Source organism: Mixia osmundae, assembly GCF_000708205.1.
Source record: "Mixia osmundae IAM 14324 unplaced genomic scaffold scaffold_4, whole genome shotgun sequence".
In the NCBI taxonomy this organism is placed as follows: domain Eukaryota; kingdom Fungi; phylum Basidiomycota; class Mixiomycetes; order Mixiales; family Mixiaceae; genus Mixia; species Mixia osmundae.
The window spans coordinates 339,124-357,259 of record NW_014575560.1 but is presented as its reverse complement, the minus strand read 5'-3'; the positions used below and the strand labels follow the sequence as shown (position 1 = coordinate 357,259).

The 18,136-nt window shown below is 55.3% G+C and overlaps 7 protein-coding genes across 7 annotated transcripts; 4 read left to right on the top strand and 3 right to left on the bottom strand.

Annotated features, from left to right (window-relative positions):
- Window positions 1-7: 7 nt before the first annotated feature.
- L969DRAFT_60726 (uncharacterized protein) lies at window positions 8-4,582 on the bottom strand. The gene is made up of 5 exons (XM_014713091.1): window positions 3,388-4,582; window positions 2,897-3,340; window positions 2,727-2,849; window positions 1,018-2,672; window positions 8-970 (listed from the first exon to the last, which is right to left on the bottom strand). Exons 1-5 carry the CDS (start codon window positions 4,490-4,492, stop codon window positions 56-58), a joined length of 4,242 nt encoding a protein of 1,413 aa, XP_014568577.1. The 5' UTR covers window positions 4,493-4,582; the 3' UTR covers window positions 8-55.
- A 39-nt stretch (window positions 4,583-4,621) lies between these two features.
- Window positions 4,622-5,798, top strand: L969DRAFT_93799 (uncharacterized protein; the record flags this gene model as incomplete). Its single annotated transcript, XM_014713090.1, has 5 exons — window positions 4,622-4,903; window positions 4,962-5,092; window positions 5,150-5,248; window positions 5,304-5,535; window positions 5,592-5,798. 5 exons carry the CDS (start codon window positions 4,622-4,624, stop codon window positions 5,796-5,798), a joined length of 951 nt encoding a protein of 316 aa, XP_014568576.1.
- A 147-nt stretch (window positions 5,799-5,945) lies between these two features.
- L969DRAFT_93798 (uncharacterized protein) lies at window positions 5,946-7,534 on the top strand (the record flags this gene model as incomplete). Its single annotated transcript, XM_014713089.1, has 3 exons — window positions 5,946-6,761; window positions 6,811-7,108; window positions 7,161-7,534. The coding sequence occupies 3 exons, from the start codon at window positions 5,946-5,948 to the stop codon at window positions 7,532-7,534; spliced, it is 1,488 nt and encodes a 495-aa protein (XP_014568575.1).
- Window positions 7,535-7,759: 225 nt separating this feature from the next.
- On the bottom strand, window positions 7,760-8,383 carry L969DRAFT_16641 (uncharacterized protein; the record flags this gene model as incomplete). The annotated part of the gene is made up of 1 exon (XM_014712863.1): window positions 7,760-8,383. The coding sequence occupies one exon, from the start codon at window positions 8,381-8,383 to the stop codon at window positions 7,760-7,762; it is 624 nt and encodes a 207-aa protein (XP_014568349.1).
- Window positions 8,384-8,587: 204 nt separating this feature from the next.
- L969DRAFT_47510 (uncharacterized protein) lies at window positions 8,588-12,669 on the bottom strand (the record flags this gene model as incomplete). The annotated part of the gene is made up of 13 exons (XM_014713088.1): window positions 8,588-8,889; window positions 8,996-9,341; window positions 9,401-9,793; window positions 9,847-10,536; window positions 10,595-10,630; window positions 10,683-10,746; window positions 10,804-10,973; window positions 11,230-11,274; window positions 11,329-11,674; window positions 11,726-12,077; window positions 12,128-12,298; window positions 12,390-12,434; window positions 12,483-12,669. 13 exons carry the CDS (start codon window positions 12,667-12,669, stop codon window positions 8,588-8,590), a joined length of 3,147 nt encoding a protein of 1,048 aa, XP_014568574.1.
- An 800-nt stretch (window positions 12,670-13,469) lies between these two features.
- Window positions 13,470-14,974, top strand: L969DRAFT_86571 (uncharacterized protein). Its single transcript, XM_014713087.1, has 6 exons — window positions 13,470-13,936; window positions 13,997-14,111; window positions 14,170-14,240; window positions 14,298-14,395; window positions 14,452-14,579; window positions 14,634-14,974. Exons 1-6 carry the CDS (start codon window positions 13,712-13,714, stop codon window positions 14,828-14,830), a joined length of 834 nt encoding a protein of 277 aa, XP_014568573.1. The 5' UTR covers window positions 13,470-13,711; the 3' UTR covers window positions 14,831-14,974.
- Window positions 14,975-15,034: 60 nt separating this feature from the next.
- Window positions 15,035-18,058, top strand: L969DRAFT_86570 (uncharacterized protein). Its single transcript, XM_014713086.1, has 6 exons — window positions 15,035-15,996; window positions 16,047-16,184; window positions 16,241-16,378; window positions 16,433-17,673; window positions 17,727-17,824; window positions 17,875-18,058. Exons 1-6 carry the CDS (start codon window positions 15,447-15,449, stop codon window positions 17,987-17,989), a joined length of 2,280 nt encoding a protein of 759 aa, XP_014568572.1. The 5' UTR covers window positions 15,035-15,446; the 3' UTR covers window positions 17,990-18,058.
- The last annotated feature ends 78 nt before the right edge of the window (window positions 18,059-18,136 follow it).

The window sequence follows — 18,136 nt, the reverse complement described above, 5'->3', positions numbered from 1 at the left end:
ACCTTTTCAGTGTTGTTGTACACTCTCATGCAAACAGCCTCATAGACACTTGCATCTAGTGACCACTCCTGCCTATTGCCTTGATGGCCTCGGTGTTCGTCAGACGAGGCAATGGCGTGCCTTGCTTAGTAGGCACAGGCAAGAAGTCTGCAGCAACGAGCCAAGCGAGGTAGACGCCCATGAGATTGTCGTCCACTGTCATCGATGAGCACTCGCCTGCTCGCTCGAGCAAAGCGGCAGTGTTGCTATCGTCGAGCGCCGGCGCTTTCGTGCTCGTTGGCAAGTCGTCCAACACGAAGTGCAGCAAGGGGAAGAGAGCGTTGTCTTGCGTGACTGCGACATGCTGCTCGAGCTGAGTGCGCCAATGCAGATATTCCGTCTTAGTGGTATCGTAGCCATACGTCTTGAGAGCTCCCAAGAAAGCGCTGAACCGAACATTCGGCCGCGATGTCACTTGATACACCGGCAGGGTGTCTTGTGCATGCTCAAGCGCAGATAGAGCCACCACGCGAGCGACATGATCGACCGGCATCATGTTGATCGAGTTCTGGATGTCCGGGATCAGCTTCAATTGGATGCACCCTTTGACAAGACGCCAGAGGAAGTCGTCTGTATTGGTGACGGCGGAGACGGAATCGCCAACGATGTAGGCTGGTCGAATGACGCTACCGCGTAAACCGCGACGGCCGGCTTCCATAATCAGCTTCTCAGATACCCATTTGCTCTGGCCGTAGCCGCTCTTGATTTCGACGCGTGATCCCTCCAAGTCATCGGACTCAGGCACACCTAGTCCACCTTTGCTTGTAATCTGATCGGAGAGATCGTTATAGTGACGGTCCGTCTCGAAAACGGCAGTGGAAGAGACAAAGCTGTATGCCTTCGGCTGCCCTGTTGATGCCAAGTCGAGCGTCGTAAGCGTTGCAAGCACGTTTGCCGATCTGAGTTTCGTATACGGATAGACCCAGTGAACCTGCATAGATGTTCAGCTCCCGCTGAGGCCACAGTCATGGTACCCACAAGAGCAGCATTGTGGATGATCGTCGTTGCTTCGCGAGCGATGCGGGACCAGGTCGGCTCGTCTAGACCAAGCCTGGGCTTCTCGAGCTCTCCGACAACGACTTCTAATCGGCTGTCGCTGACCCATCGCTCGTCCCAAGCAGCTCGACCAATGCAGGAATCGCGCAGTCTGTCTAGACCGGCAGCTGCAGAAGACGCTCGGACGTGGCAGATGACTTTCGATACCGAAGCGCGCAGAAGTAAGTCGCGCAGGATGAAGGCGCCCAAAAATCCAGTCGCGCCAGTCAGGAACACAGTCGTAGACCCAGAATACTTGGGAGACTGATAGGACGGCTGCAACCTGCTCATCAAGGTATTTGAATCCGATCCATACGCTTCGCCAGACTCGGAGCTCCCGTTGGTGAGCGAAGCTTTCGATTTTGAGCCTGTAGCGAGGTTGTAGTTTGATCCTTGTAACCGTTCGATTTCATTCGCCAGGGCCTCAATCGTCGGATGATCAAAAAGCGCGCCCAACGGTAAGTTGACAACGAAAGCTTTACGAATGTCGAAGACGAGACGAGTGGCGAGGATCGAATGACCACCGAGATCGAAAAAGCTCGCATCCTTTGGCAAATTGGCCGGCGCAGAGGGTAGTAGTTCTCGCCAGATGTCGTGCAAGGTTCGCTCGGTCGATGAGAGGTCTGTTGATTTCGTAGAAGACACAGACGAAGCAGCGGCGGCAAGCGCAGTATCGGGAAACGGCAAGGCGGGCTTGTCGATCTTGCCGTTAGGATTGAGTGGCATTCGCGAGAGCGGCACAAAGAGGGTCGGCACGCTGTATGCAGGTAGTTTCGTCTTGAGATAGTCTCGTATCTGCTTGATCAGCCTCTTATGTCGACGCATGCCTTGTACAATCGCTCCTCCATCATCATTCTCATCTGAGCTGAGCAGGTCCGCCACCTCTGGGCCGTCCATCGGCACGAAGTAGCTGACCAGCACTTTTTCTTCGTCCTTGTCTCGTCTGACAAGGGTGACGTTCTCACGCACGAGCGCATGATGTGAGAGATGCGTGTCGATCTCTCCAAGCTCAATGCGAAAGCCTCGTATCTTGATCTGGTCGTCTGCTCTGCCCGTGCATTCGACTGACCCATCTGGCGCGTATCGGCCTAGATCACCAGTTCTGTACATGCGATCTCTGACCCCTTTCCAGTATGGTCTCCAGGGAGCCGACTGGTCGACCGCGTCGGGCCAGACATGGCCTGCAGAGAACCAATTTGTGACGAACTTTTCGGCATTGGCCTCGGGCAAGCTGAGATAGCCTTCCGAGAGGCCGCCTGATCGTACATAGATCTCGCCAATCTCACCAACAGCACACAGGGCTGTTCGTTCGTTGCGGTTGACCACGACGAGCTGGACATCGATCATTCCTCGACCGGCGGGAATGACATCTTTCCTATTGCCCAGAAAGGTAGGATCTTCGCTGATGCTCGGTACGGCAAAGTAAGATACCGCGCGTTGAGTCTCTGTGGTACCAAACATGTTGATGATTCGCACATTGTGAGCGAGCTGCTGCAAGCGAGTACAATCGCGCTTGGTAAGGATATCCCCCACGAAGAAAGCGTTTCGAAGGGAAGGGATCTTGCGGACTGCCTGAGCTGACAAGAGCTGACCCATCGCTATCGAGGCTCAGGATCAGCAGCTATCAATGTGTGCAACGACGAATGGCACACCTGGGGTCAAATGTGTCACGGTAACCTTGCTGTCGTCCATCCATTCTGCAAGGCGACCAGGCGTCCCGATATCTTCCGCTGTGGGTATATGCAGCTGCGCTCCCAAGAACAACGGTGTGAAGACTGCAAACGCATCAGCGGTGTCTGCTCGAAAGGAGCAGACGACCTACTGTCGCGCTGTATTGGATCATGAGCAATGCCGCTGAGCATGGTAAATCTCGCGGAAGCGTCTATGCCGAAGGTTTGACTCATCCAAGGGAAAAAGTGCGTCAGAGAGTAATGCCGCCCTCTGACGCCCTTTGGTATCCCAGTACTGCCCGAAGTGAACGAAAGGGTAGCAATGGAATCTGGGCCAAGTGCGATGCCTGCGGACAATGAGGCTTTCGGAAGCGAATCTTCGAGTACATCTCTTGTAGAGCTTTGCAGTCTTCCACCGGTGAGCGAGCCATCGTCTGCGATTTGTAGCGCAGGAATTTCGCAGCGAATCTGTAATTCTTGTTCGACATATGCGCGTACGGAAGGTATGAGTTCGCCTGCTCTCGCTAGGATGACGAGGGCTCTGGGTTGTGCGACTTGCAAGTAGATATTCTGTCTGGCTGCTGGGTATGCAGGATCTGTGTCTCCAGTCAGAGGAGTTGTGAGTGATGGGCGATGAAGTCACCTATGACTGAGAAAGTGGCGCCTGCTTTGAGTACGCCCATGACGGCGACGACAAGATCGACACCTCTTGTGCTGTAGACGGTAACGACTTCTTCGCGCTGCACGCCAGATCGTATGAGATGATGCGCCAGGATATTAGAAGCCTCGTCAATCTGCTTGTAAGTAAAATGTCGGGTCTCATTCTTCGGCACTTCGGTTGCAGAGGCTGCCAGACCAGGTACTGATTCGACGATACATGTCCTGTCTGGGAACTGTGCGGCATTGGCAGAGAAGACGTCCGTGATGGCACCTTTGAAACCGCAAAAGTCCAAATCGGCGCGAGGGTCGGGCAAGATTGCCAACTGACTCGGCGTGAGTAGCGAGACGGTGCCGAGAGGACTGAGGGGCTGCTGCGCGAACGATAAAACGAGCTGGCTCAATTGATCAAGCACAAGCTTGATGCGAGCGTCCGAGAAGACGAGCGAATTATAGTGCAATCTGACCAAGGGCGTCGCGTCTGACGAACCTACGTAGACCGAGAAATCTGCGGCAGATGCGCTCTGAGTAGACCCACTCGGGCTGGCATGGGTCTCGTCGATGAAGCGTACGCGGTACAGCGGTCCGCTGGTTGGCTCACGGGCCAAGGCAGCTTGCAGCTGATCAAATGAGACAGCATCTCTTTCGGCCTCCTCTGCGACGAATTGGATCCGTCTAACAAGCGACCAGAATGAATCTTGTGGATCTAGCTTGATGCGTAGCAGGAGAGTCTCGCCAGTGGAGCGAGACAGGGTGGCGATGACGAGATCTGTGTCTGAGGTGTACCGATGCAAGAGCACGACAAAGCAAGACAGCAAAAGTTGGTAATCCGTCGGGCGTGAGCTCAGACTTGCTTGCGAACTCGCAAGAGCGGCACTGTCATCTTCGATATGTGCCTCTTCATCAGATGAAGCTAACTTAGCGAGTGCTTTGCAGGCATCTGGCGCTAGGGAGCTTGTCTGATGGGTCTCAACTGCTTTTGCGCCTGTTGGCCGAGGGTAGTCGGTAGGCAGCGCCATGGCGGGCAGATCCGAGAGTCGCTTGCACCATCGCGCGAGCCGAGTCTGCAGCTCTTGCTCCTGTGCACTCATGCCTCGCTGTCAGGCTGAGCGAGGGTTCTCTGTCTGAGCAAGAGCAAGGGCAAGAGCAAGAGCGCGAGTCAAAAGTCAAAAGTCACGCTCCTCCTCGGCTGCCAGCAGGCCAGCCTAAGAAGCCCTCAGATGTCGAGACAAGCCATCTGTGGCAGCATGTCGCTGCGCAGGATCGCCATCGAAGCTCTGCGCACCGACTCGGCCGTTGCAGCGACTCGCCAGCCTCTGCAGAAACGATTTCGTAGCAGCAGAGCGCCAACGATCGGATCCCCTGCCGGCAAGTCTAGCGTGCCGGCAGCGCAGCAGATCCAAGACTCCTTCAATGCCTACCAGAGCAGGATGGCCGAGCAGCTAGAAGAAGGAAGGATCAATGCTACTCTGCGCAAGATAGCAGAGCCTGTCTTTTGCTTCGTCTGTCCTTTGTATCGCTTCCAGCTACGACCAAGGCTGACGTGTACGCTTGCCGCAGCCTTCAGAGCCTGGCAAACCCTACGTTCCTCCGGCCAGGATGAGTTTCCGCAAGCCAGAAGGACTCAGCATGACGGACTACGCGAAAACCCTCTTCACCGACATTGCTGCCAAAGCCATGTCATTTCAAGCGTTCGTGCACAAGCTCGTAGGGCGCGCTGCATGTACTGACGGAACTACTGATGACAGGAAGAGGACAGCAAAGTCAATACTCGGCAAAGCTTGGAAGACGGAGCTCGAGACGGCCGCATCGGAGCTCTATATCCTCATGAGTCAAGCACTAGCGAGGCGAGTCGGCGAGGTTTCATTCCCGAATGAGTATGCTGATGTTCGCATGTGGCAGCGGCCAGCTCGAGTCCCTGACTGGTCGCGTCACGCGAGACTTTCACGATCGTCTCACTCGACAGATTACCCAGCTGAACACGCGCACCCATCCGTACCGATGGGAACAGATTGGCAGTCCCACCGTCAAGATCATCGCAGTCGAGAACACAACGAATCCCGACTTTTCAGATCCGAACAATTATCTCAGCGAGACTGCCATCCGAGTCGCGCTCAGGATCACCTGCGAGCAAGTACGCTCACACACGCAGTCCTGAGCGGCACATGCTTATGCTCTCTCGATCTACAGAGATTGGTGCCCCTGGCTGGATCGCCTGCTCTGCCATCCTCTGTGCAGACGTTCACCAAGGCGGAAACCAACCTGCTTGCTCTGAGAAGTATTGCCATACCGGGCACAAGGTGGAAGCTGTCGGGATATGCCGTCGAGCGTCCGGCGCTCAGAGATGACGAGCTGGCGGATAATCTGGCCAAGATGAGTGCACTGACGACGAGATAGCTAGATCTCAATTGGGTTGCTAGCCGACGCGTGACATGCCTAGACGCCCCTGTACCGAATGTCGCGTCATCATGAGCATTGTCAGACTTGGCCGAGATGCAGGGCAGGACATGCGATCGATAGCCTGATAAGACAGCGAGATCCATCATGTCCCCGGCTATGTCCATCCCTGCCACGCCCAACGTGTTGGCAGGAACGAGATCGACGAGCCAGGACAACCTGGGCACCTCCGCACACACCTTACGGACCTTGCGTGCGGCGAGCTCGTTCGAGACCGCACCCACGTCACCTTCGCCTTATGCAACATCGACGGAAGCAAGTCCGCTGATGTGGCGGTCCAACATGACTGCTCCGCATTCACATCATCGCTCATCACAATCCAATGACGGCCTTGCCCCCGGTCTCCAGCTCTCATTCGACGCTACTCGCAGCAGAACAACGACTGCACAGTCCTGGGAGGAGTACGATGAGGATGAGGTAGACGCAGATCTGACGACGCCCAATCGACGTTCCAGAACGGTCATCGAGATTGAACACTCGCCCGAATCGACGAGCGCGCCCGCCTTGCCTAACATCAGACAGAGACACAGATCAGAGTACCCACTCGGCTTCTGGGGATCATGCCAGTATCAACGAGATAGCCGACCGCTGATCTGGGCAGCCATCAAAGCCGCCCTCATCTTTGGCCTGGCGCTAGGCGGCTTGGTGGCATTGCTCAGAGCGTCACTTCCTCCGCTCGATCCCGAGGACGCGCCGAGAGTGAAGATCCCGAAGAGCTTTGATGATCTCAAAGATCTCAACGAAGTCCTCCAGATCTACAAAGTCAGGAATCACACAAGAGTGCTCATCAGCTTCATCTTTGTCTACTTGTTCCTCCAGACCTTCTCGCTGCCGGGCTCGATGTACCTGTCCATCCTGTCAGGGGCAATGTACGGACTATGGGCTTTGCCGCTCGTGTGTCTCGTCAGTCGCCACCTGTTTGATTGTAGACACCATGCTGATCGGGGAGCAGTGCATTTCGACTGGCGCCAGTCTCTGCTACCTCTTCTCAGCCGCCCTCGGCCCAGCGCTCTTGCTCACTTCGAAGAAGTGGCAAGACCGTGTCATCCAGTGGCGCGACATCATCAAGAACCAGGGCAGCAACCTGATCAGCTACCTCATCGTCTTGCGCATTGCACCTCTCCCGCCTCATTCGGTCATCAACGTCGTTCTGCCGCATGTCGGCGTCGGTCTGCCGATGTTTTGGATCTCTACCTTTCTCGGCGTCATGGGTGTTTCGTTCATTCACGTCCAAATCGGCACAACACTAGGTCCGTTGAACAAGCTGACCATCTGACCGTGAGCTGATTCTGGTCCAAGCAGAGACCATGACTTCACCCGCAGATTTTCATCTCATTTCGTGGACCAACTTCTTCGGACTGGCAGGCATCGTTGCCGCAGTGCTCGTCCCTGTCGTTCTCCGAAGACTGTGGCGCACCGAGCTAGAGGACGCAGCACAAGACCCATCAGACCGTATCGCATTGCCCGACTCGCCAGAGAGCGCAATCAGCAGTCTCCGACCGCGAGCAGCTCTGGAAGCGACTACTCGTGACAAATCAAAGGATGGCAACAATCGACCCGTCCTCTTTGACGAGCCCGACAAATCGCATGACTCGTCAAAAGAGGAAAGCTCGGAGGACGAAGCGGAGGAAGAGAGCGATGCCTTGCTGCCGCGCACGAGATCGAGACCTTCATAAAACCATCACTGTAGACCACCATAGAGAATCTGTCATCCGAGCCCGCGGTGCTTGTAGACCATCAGACCTCGTCGAGTCTGACGCCTGGCCAATGTACGATGTACACACAAGAATGCAAAGCATTGCCTCGAGCTTGCCCTGCTTCGCTCGGCGTGTACAACAATCTACACAATAGATGAGTCTGGCATCGACCTGCAGCAGTCTCTACAATAGATGAATTTGGCATCAGCCCACAGCAGGTCTGACACGTGTACGAGGTGCAGGCAAGTCCTGGGCACTCGGTGAGTTGTGGAACTGGGGACCGGCATAGTGGAGCGAAGGCGAGCTCGACAAGCTTGCCTCTTTGCTCTTCGCCTTTGTCAACTTTGACTTTGCAGGCGAAGGCGTGTGCATGCCCCCGTTTTGATGGGTATAGTCTGCTGGCGAAGTCAAGCTCAAGTTGGACAGACTGGTCGTAATGGACGACGCCGCTTGCGTTTTGCGTCCCTTTGGCTTGGCAGAAGGCGAAGCAGGAGGCTGGGACTTGAGCAATTGCTGCTGCCAAGTGAGCTCGTTGCCGATCAGTTCTCTTCTGTTAGGCACGGCGTCCCATATCTCATCAGGCGTGAAGCTCGTCTGAGCTTGCGTTGCCTTGGGCGAACTCTGAGCAGGTCGCTGGTGGACAGGCTTCGTCTGACGAGCAGATCGTCTGAGCTTGCTCGCATCTTCCTGCTGTTGCCAGGTCATCGCCTCTGGCTGACCGAGGTGGTTTGGATCGACGGGATCCCATTGCGAGTCGCTCTGCTTCACGCGGCGACTGCTTCCCTTGGCCTTGGCTTTCTGTGCAGAAGCGTCGCTTGTATAGTCCATGATGTCACAGTTCGGTCTCGTCTTAAGCTCATTGGTCGATATGCCGCTGTCAGTTCGGCTGCCAGGTGGCCAGCGCGAATGACCAGACGCCACCTTACAACAAGCACAGGAAGCTGATCATGAGATGCGCGTGCTCAACCCGAAGAGCTATCTGCCATACGCAAAAGGACTTTGCATTTGTCTAGATCTGCCTTTTGTGTAGGCTTACTGCAAGATGATGAGGGTGGCTTCCACACCAAGCATTGAAGAAAGCGAGCATGCGTTGAAGCTTGCTCTAGGATGATGACGACGGCCTCGAGCCATTGCGCTCTCGGGCAGCATCGTTATCGGCCAGAGTGGTTGAGCACTCCGATGGGAACACAAGTGAGAGCGACCGGCGAGGTCCTCTCTGTTGCTGCCTGAGTTAACGCAGCGGATGCCGCTTCGAATCGATACGGCTTGCCTGAGTTGCTGGCGATAGATGATGATCTTGTCTTTGGGAGCCTCTTTGATAGTAGTAGCGCTCTCTTCGAGCGAGTGACAGGACGAATGCGATAGCTAGACAAAGCAGAAGCTTCGCATTCGAGTGAGAGCGCCATCGGAAACAGTGGTATCATTGTTGGGGTCTTGGACCTCGTGCAGCACTGCTGCGACTGACTCCATCCGGTTGCTGACCCCTTCCTGCGCCTGCTCGCTGACGTCCGTTTGGCGGTGCACCGTTGGCATAGTGTGTTGGCTTGGCATGACTGATCTCGTTGATAGGATTCTGCGCCTGAACCATCGATTGCTGGGGTGGGATGATAGGTCGATTGGTCGAGTTGGGCGCATGATTGGATGCATAGGATGGCTGCGACGACCCTTGCACTCGCTGTGCGGTTTGCTGCGGCTGTTGCTGGCTGGCATTGCGCGGTTGCTGTGGCTTACGTTCGGCAGGATGGTCACCAGAGCCTGGCGCGACGTATAGCGACCTGTCGATTGTCTGTTGGTACGGATACCACGGCATCAGCATGGCTTCGGCTAAAAGCAGAAGTCACGCACAGGTGGGATAGGAAGAATCTCGGTGCCGAGCTCTTGCTCGATACGGTAGAGATTGAATCGGTCCTCGTAGGTAATGAGGTTGATTGCCAGACCAAGATGACCAAATCGACCAGATCTACCTATCCTATGGAGGTAGGATTCGCTTTGTTTCGGGAAATCAAAGTTGATGACGACGTTGACTGAAGGCACGTCGATACCACGAGTGAGTAGATCCGAGCATACAAGGTTACGGCATTTGCCACTGCGAAAGTCGTGAAAGACGCGATTGCGATCTGCCTGCAGCATTTTTGCATGCGAATAGAAGCAAGAGTAACCGAGCTCGGTAATCTTCTTCGCCAGCAGCTCGACTCGGCTCGTCGAGTTGGTGAAGATGATGGACTGATTGATCTGAAGCTGTTATTATGAAAGGGATGAGTAGTCTTCTCCATCACTCTAGCTGACGTTACCTTTGAGAATAGCGTGTTCAGACAATGCACCTTCTGGCGCTCTTCGAGAAAGGCATAGTATTGCGTCACACCGCGCAGCGTGAGTTCGTCCATGAGATTGATCTCGTAAGGTTTGGTCATGTGCTTGTCCTTGAAGTCCTTGACCAGCAGTGGGAAAGTAGCAGAGAAGAGCATGACTTGACGATCCTTTGGCAATAGACTGAGGATCTGTTCGATGACTAGTGTAAATTCGGGCGAGAGTAGTTTGTCGGCTTCGTCCATGACAAAGGTAGGGCAAGCAGAAACATCGGCAATCCCTTTGCTGGCGAGGTCGAGCACTCTGCCTGGTGTGCCGACGACGATGTGCACAGTCTCTTGTAGTCGCAAGATATCATCTTTGAGTGAGGTACCGCCGGTGGTGACCATAATTTGAACGCCCAGATGCTTGCCGAGCGTCTTGCAGACTTGAGACGTCTGTAGCGCCAGTTCTCGCGTGGGCACCAATATCAACGCTTGTATCTTGTTCACTTTCGGGTTCACTTTCTCCAGCGCCGGGATCACAAACGATCCCGTCTTGCCTGTTCCATTCTTTGCCCTCGCCAGGATGTCGCGTCCGGCGAGTGCGATAGGGATTGCCTCTTCTTGAATCGGCGAAGGCTTCTCAAATCCAGCCTCGAAGATGCCCATGAGTAGTTCTCGCTTGAGGAAGTACTGCGAGGCAATCTCGAGCTCGAATGGCTGATCAAGTCAGAGTTGCGGCTTAGCTTACGTCTTCAAATTCGTTGCCCTTTGTGCGTAGCACATCCTGCACAGACAGCTTCAGCTCGCTCCTCGTAGCGAGCAGCCTGTGAAGCTACCTCTGTCTGCGGTCGATTGTCTTTTGCTGGCAAGTTGAGCTTCTCCTTCCATTGTCCCTCGGGGCTGCAAGGTACCAAAGCCAGCATCAGCTCGGGCAGCTGTCTGCGCTATCTTGCTTACTTTGCAGCCGCTCGGGAAGTGCTTGCTGAAGCCATGATGACCGCAGCTGGACGTCCCTGGCAATCGCTCGGAGTGGAGGTGTCGTCAGGCGTAGCGCGAACTCTGTGCTTCGTTGGCGAGGTGTGTCGCTCGCGCTGCAGCTGATGAAGACGATCAGTCTTTCGCCGTCTCTACACTAGCTGCTGTACGACTGCAGCTGCACTGGTGACTTGCTCTTCGTTCGCTGGGGCGGCCTCGCTCTCGTCAGGCAAGAGCCGGGTTCTGTCCCCGCTTCTCCGCTTTAACCGAGTTCGCCTCGCAAGTGGTAACTTGATATGACAAGCTGCAGTATGCGATACAACAAGGATTGCTGGGTATATCTGGTTCTGTGATAGCTGCGATAGCTATGCCTCTCGCTTGTCAAGCCAAGCTGGCAAATGTCGTGACCTCATCGTACAGGAGCTGCTTGAGCGCGTCCTTTGTGATCTCGTCCTGTGTGATCGAATAATGTAAGCTGGAGCGAAGCACATCGAGCAACGTGCGTACCTTCACGTGGTCAAAGTGGAAGAAATGCGGCGGAAGCGGCGGCGCGGAAGGCTCATCTTCTGGGTCGTGGTAGGCCGACATGAAAGGGTGTGCAAGAGCTTCTTCGACGGTCATGCGCTTCGTCGGGCTAAAAGTTAACGAGCGCGAAAGGAAATCGATGGCTTCAGGCGGCGCGTTGGGGAACAGCGACTCGAATGAACGCTTCTTGCGGAACGGCAGTGCGCGAAGGTAATCGCGAGAGCGTCTCGAATTGATCGCGTAGAATTCGTCAAGAGGCGGCGTGCCAAGCACATCCAAGATCAAGGTCAGCTGATGATGATAGTCCCGACCAGGGAACAGCGGGCGCCTAAAGTTCTACTTATTAGCAAGGCTTGGGACGCGAAGACGTATCACTGACCCCGAAAGCATCTCTGCGACGATGCAGCCGACTGACCAGATGTCGATAGCTTTGGTGTATTGCTTGAATGTGAGCATGATCTCCGGGGCGCGATACCATCTCGTGGCGACGTATTCAGTCATGAAACCGGTGGACGAGTTGGCAGCTGGCTGAGCGGTCTGAATTGAGCGCGCAAGCCCAAAATCGCATACTTTGAGGTCGCAATTGCTGTTCAGCAACAGATTAGACGGCTTGAGGTCGCGATGGATGATATCGGCTGAATGGCAAGCTTTGAGTGCGCGAAGGCATTGGTAGGTCAGATACTCGATATGCGACATTGAGAGATCTTGGGTACGGATCACACGATGAAGATCTGTTGTCCCACGATCAGCCGCCACACGGTGCGCATACGCCGCGACGAACCTGTCTCCATGAGCTCTTGAATGATGTACACCTCTTTGAAGCTGTCAATCGTCGAGGGTTTGATGATGTCGATGATGGAGATAATGTTCTCCGAGACGTTTTGTTCTTGGAAGTATTTGAGTAGCTTGAGCTCGCGAAGCGTACGCCTGCCATCCTCGATCAGCGAGGGCGCTTCGCGCACTGTTGGAAAGCGTACAGCGCAAACACTGGACAAATTTGGCTATCAGCACGCAGCCTGCGCGGTAAAAGGGCCAGTCCTCACTCGTGTGATCGAAGGGCTGGATTTTCTTGATCGCCACGCGAGTGCCTGACACGAATGATGAGTCTAGCGTCGCTGAGGGCAGGCGAGACATACCTGTGGGCTTGTGGTACGCACTACAGACGACACCATATGCGCCTTCGCCGATGATCTCCCGCACTTGGTACTTGCTGCCGACATTGAAGCGAACGCGACGAGGTTCCGCCGCGGCCGGAGGCGCACTTTCTTTGACAGCTGCAGGCGCGGGTGCAGGCTGCATCGTTTCCATTGCTACGTCGGCCATGACGCTTGACGGAATGTGCGGCTACTGGTGTGGGTTTGACCTGCAAGTGCTGAAGGTCAATCGAGCTCAAGAAGTGCGCAGGACGAGAGATTTGCTCGGGAAAATGGCGAGGGCAGATTTGGACACGATGGAGCGCAGTGCGCTTACGAAGAAGCGGTACGTGCACGATCAACCAGCCGCGCACTAGCGCTAGCACTTATAGAGCACACAAGCTCTGTGCTGGCCAGCATCGGTGACGCGGACTGCTGATGAGCTTGTGATACACTGCGGTGTCGTCGATGGGGGAGCGCGACATGAGGTCTGAGCTCACCTCAGCTATGACTAGAGGTTAATGAAGCCCTTGCGAGTAGAGAAGAGCAGGCGAGCTCAAAAGATATATATGCTGATGAACAAGTGAAAGGCGGCAAGAGTGAGGTTGAAGCCTTTGATAGATTGTCGGGCGCCCCAGTGAGATTGTACGCGCCGCGTGCTGCGTGATCAATGCTGTATTCTCGTATAATCGGACAATGTAGGAAGACGTCTCTCGCGGAGTGTCTCTTGAAGTGAAGGAGGGAGCATTGTTCATCGATGCGCGATCATGAAAGGCAGCACAAAGGCGGGCGGGCAAAATGGGTCCGTCATGGCGGCGATCACTTTGTCTGATGATCATGGGATTCAGAAAGCACTGTTGCCGAGACAAAGGGTGACGGCTGGCCCAGAGATCTGCCTTCTTTGATCGAAACGCCGCGAGTCTTTGTGCAAGCGCGAGACGCGATCTGACAGTAATCGCCACAAGTCGCACGTGAGGAGCAACACCGCCTGGCCGATAGCCGTCAGATCTAGAGCAGGCTTCAGGCTCAAGGGGCTCACAGCGAGTGTCTACAGGATTCTGCAGTGCCGAAAGCGAGGTCTGGAGGAACTCTGACGGCGTAATTCGACGGAAGCTCCGGCTTGTCGAGGTTTTCCGAGGCGACGCCCTTGCCCGCCAAGCAGACTCGTCAGGCAAGACGCTCGCAGCATACGCATCAGGATCACGTACACGGCCATCATTTCACAGGATCGGATGGCCTACGCATCCACCAGTCGGCTGCCGATAGACAGCAAGACCGCTCAGCCTCTGACGCGGACAACTTTGGGCCGGATCCCAGCCATGTCGAGCCTGTTGATGGCCCTGCTCGTTCTGATAGCAGCGAGTCAACCTGCTCGAGCACAGCATAATGCCGCGGACAACATCACATCACTCGCCGGCACCTGGTCGTCTGGATCTGGAAATGTTATCACTGGGCCCGTTCGTCGATCTTACTGATTCTTGCTCCCAAAGTCATGCTGAGCCCGGACGATCCATCAGGGCTTCGCAAACCCGGTCAACTTCTCATTCGCCTACCCGGCGACGACGGGCATCGCGTACTCGTTCACCGATGATGGTCACTTTGAAGAGGCGCAGTATCGTTTTGACGCGAACGGTCAGCCGGACTTTGCTTCTGATCTGCGATGACTGACGCTGAGCACATCGACCGACAGGCACCGAGCCGCACTGTGTAAAGGCGTTCTTCATCTTCCAGCATGGCACATACGAATTTCAACCGAACGGTGTAGGTCGACAGGCTTCACCTTTCTTGTCCCAGGCTCACATTCTGAACGCCCAACAGTCCATCACGACACTACCTATCGCAGCAGATGGCAGGATACAAGTACAAGATCCCTGTGCAGCCGAGTCCTCGGTCATCACGTACTACTATGAGCCTGCGTAGGTTTTTCGTTCTATCGGCTCTGAAGTTGCTTATGGCGAGCAAAACTGCGCAGGATCTTCCAATCATGGTTGATCTACAACGATCAGAACCACAATGCATACGGCTTGCAGCTATCCGCCTTCGATGGCTCGCTGCTGCCGAGGCTGTTCCTTAAATACACACCGCCAGCCATGTGGCCGAGTGCGTTCCTCTTCTTAACTTCGTATACGCTACTGACAGCCGTCACCATTGCAGCTACGCAGCTCACGACAAACAGATCGACCGTGCAAACAAACGAAGCCAACGCGAAACGCGATCTCGTGCAGCAATCGCTTCTGCAAGCCGAGCTCGTCAAACGCGGGTCAGCGACATCTTCTAGCCCGAGTACGGTTGGCATCCAAGCTGCAGGTCTACTCGGTCTCCTCAGTCTCGGCTTCGTCCTTGTCCGATGAGCAAGCGCGAATTATGCAGACCCACGCTTTCGCACGACACACTTTTCACACGCGTCATGCTTGATAGGCCCTCATCATCACGGACACTGAGCATCTGCTGCTAGTCTACTATTGTAACACTCCTTGTATACCTTGTGCGCATGGTCCACGATGGGCTCTCCGCTCGACCTGAAAGTGGGTCGCGTCGTGTTTTGGGCGCGCCATGTCCAGTCAGCTTGCAAAACCAATTGCGCGCCCGTTTGACACGGACAGCAGCGCCTGCATCGTCGGCCGTCTGAGACGCTCGATCGACGTGTTGTAAAGACTCTGACTTGTCTTGGTCGCTCGGGCAGCGCCAATCTTACCTCGCAAAAAGCAACCTGACGACGAACGACACGACAAGACCCGGCTCACTGGGATCGGGCGAACAGCGGCTTCTGCATTGGCCTCGTCGCTGTCTGTATTCTTCGGCGTGAATCGTACCCGCACTGTCTGTCTGTCAGCTGCCGGACGGTGCCTATTTGGTCATCCACGTCTTGCTTGGCACTGAGTGCAGTGTAAAAGCCTTCAAGGTCAGCGCTCAGACAAGATGAGCGTGGACTCACCTGCCAAATCATCTGCCTCCTCGCCGACGAAGATGTCCGTCTCTGCCTCCATGGGACCTCTGCCTAGCGCGAGCGTGTCGAGTGCTAGATCGCCTACCATGTCGAGCAGCGCTGCCTCGCTCCAGGGCGGTCCTACACATGGCTTGTCTCAGCCTATCAATGAGCGTCAAGGCTCGAGAGATAGCCTTTCAGCATCTCAATACATGTCCGCTTCTTCTACGCGGCCTTTGTCGCCCAGATCGCTCTACGCTTCGTCATCGGGTACATGGTCTGCGCCCCAAGCCAGCTCCGGCAGCCCTGTCCGGAGCGAATCGCTCTCGATGTCTTATTCGGGCTCTCACACTCATGCTCATTCGCATTCCGGTGCCTCGCCTCTGATTGCCCTCGACAATGGCGAGACGGCTTCCAACGGTGCCAAAAGCGCGCGTCCAGACCCGCCCACGACAAGTACGACGACCAGCAACAACAGACGCGGCGGAGTACAGAGTTACATTGCCCCTGGTAGCGCCAGACTCAATCGACCGACGAGCGAATTCATGCCGATGAATTCGATCGGTCTTAGTCAGGGGCCGACTGCAGAGAGTAAACATGATCTGCTGTAGCCGTAGCTCTGCTAACGACCTTTCTGATAGATGAAGCGATTGAGAAGTTCTTCCAAGATCTGCAACATCATGAGCGTGTCCTCGAAGAGATGGCTGCTGCTTCCCTCGACCAGAACTTCAAAGAAGAGCTTGGCGCAATCGAGCAATGGTTTCGTGTGCTGTCTGAAGGTAGGCTATGTCTTTGCTTGTGCACTGAGCGAGCTGACACAGGCGGAACGCCGTAGCCGAGAAGACTGCTGCGCTGTACAGTCTCTTGCAAAGCTCGACACAGGTGCAGATACGTTTCTTCATCACTGTCTTGCAACAAATGGCACGCTCAGATCCGATGGCCGCTCTGCTCAGTCCAGCCAATCCTATGCAAGGTACGCCTTCGCGACAGGTCCGCTACTTGGCTGATCTAACGCTTTTGCTTGTAGCATCCATGGATACGCAGCTGGAAGCCAAGTTGGCCGCGATGGGCATGAAAGCTCCCGGGTCGCCTGGCTCACGTGCGCAGTCCAACTTGCGTCAAGGCTCCTTCTCGACTGCTGCAGATTCACATGGCTTTCTATCTCCTCATGCGGCCATGTTCAGCGGTCAGAACTCGACAAGCGGACATGATCGTAACGCATCGGGCGAGGCTGCCAACACGCTTGCCCAGCAACGCGCTCGCCTGAAAGCCAATGCTAGCCATCGGATCAGCGCGCCCACTGCGCTGCTATCTGCCTCTCAAGCACCTCAGGAGCCACCCAAGTCGCCCGTCTGGGTCCAGCAGTCGCTCTCCAATGGACCTCGCCGCAGTCCCTCGCCGAATTATCTACAGGCAAGCGAGGCGCCACGGTCACCCCGTTCGACGCACGATAGCTTCGCAGATCAGCTAAGCCCCCTGGTTGGCGGTAATTGGGCTTCGATGGTCAATACGCCCCTTGCGCCTATGTTCAATGGAAGCAGAAGCACCGGCAACATTGATGCCAGTATTCGCGATGCATCCAACAAGCTCAACGCGTGGTCTGGCCATCAGAGTGTCTCTGGCTCTACTTCAGCCAATGGCATCGTGCTCGATGATGCCCGCAAGTTCAGACGCAATGCTCGAGGAGGCAGTCAACAGGATGATCAGCGGGAGGAGCGCGCCTCGCTGAGTCGGTCTGCTGCTCCAATCTTGTCGGGAGGCTCCGCTGCCGCTAGTCCGACCACTTACGGCGGACTCGATCGGCAGCAAGTGGCAGCGCTGACCGCTCAACAGAATTGGCGCAACGGTATGGGCAAAGGGCCCAATGCCTCTATGCTCGATGCGTCAATGTCGCTCGGACAATCTGTCACGCCTCAGATGGCACATTTGCTCAATCAACAGCAACTCTTGCAGCAGCAGATCCAGCTACAGCAGAGTATGGGCTTGACGAACATGATGAGCATGATGGGCAACGGTCTGCTCTCGCCTGCTGCGATCGGAGGGAATCCGCTCTACAATTCGATGGGTGCTACGCCCTCTCCTTCCAGCAATGCGTCATTCCTGCAGCAAAGTCAGCGAAGAAGCCCAAGGCCGGACAAGTCGCCCAAGCTGGGGACTTTGCCTCCGGCTGGCTCAGGCGCAAACCCGGATGAAGATATCGACATGCTTCTGCTCAGCGATGTCTCGGCTTGGTTGCGCTCGCTTCGCCTGCACAAATATACAGAAACAGTGCGTATCGGTTCCCGCAGCAGGGTACACTGCGCTGAAGACGATTGTTACAGTTCCAATTCAGCAACTGGCGGGATATGGTCATGATGGACGACAAAGCGCTTCAAGATATCGGTGTATCTGCGCTTGGCGCACGTCGCAAACTGCTCAAGTGAGTTGACTTGCGACACAACGACTTCGTGACTGACGTATTCTATGTAGGATCTTCCAGACCGTTAGGGCCAAGACGGGCATGTCCTTGCCTTCTGACGGACAATTGCTAGCAGTCTCTGAAGCCAGCACCTCGAGGAGCGCATCACCCAATCCAGTGCAATGAGCATTGACATACGCAAACTGTTATACCCTGCAATGGACGTGTGACGCATGTGACGATGATGATTGACAATTCGGCCTGCTCGGCCATCTGAATGGACGCGAACTCCGCACTTTGTTCTTGCCTCTTTCTCAGCAAGTCACAGCCGCG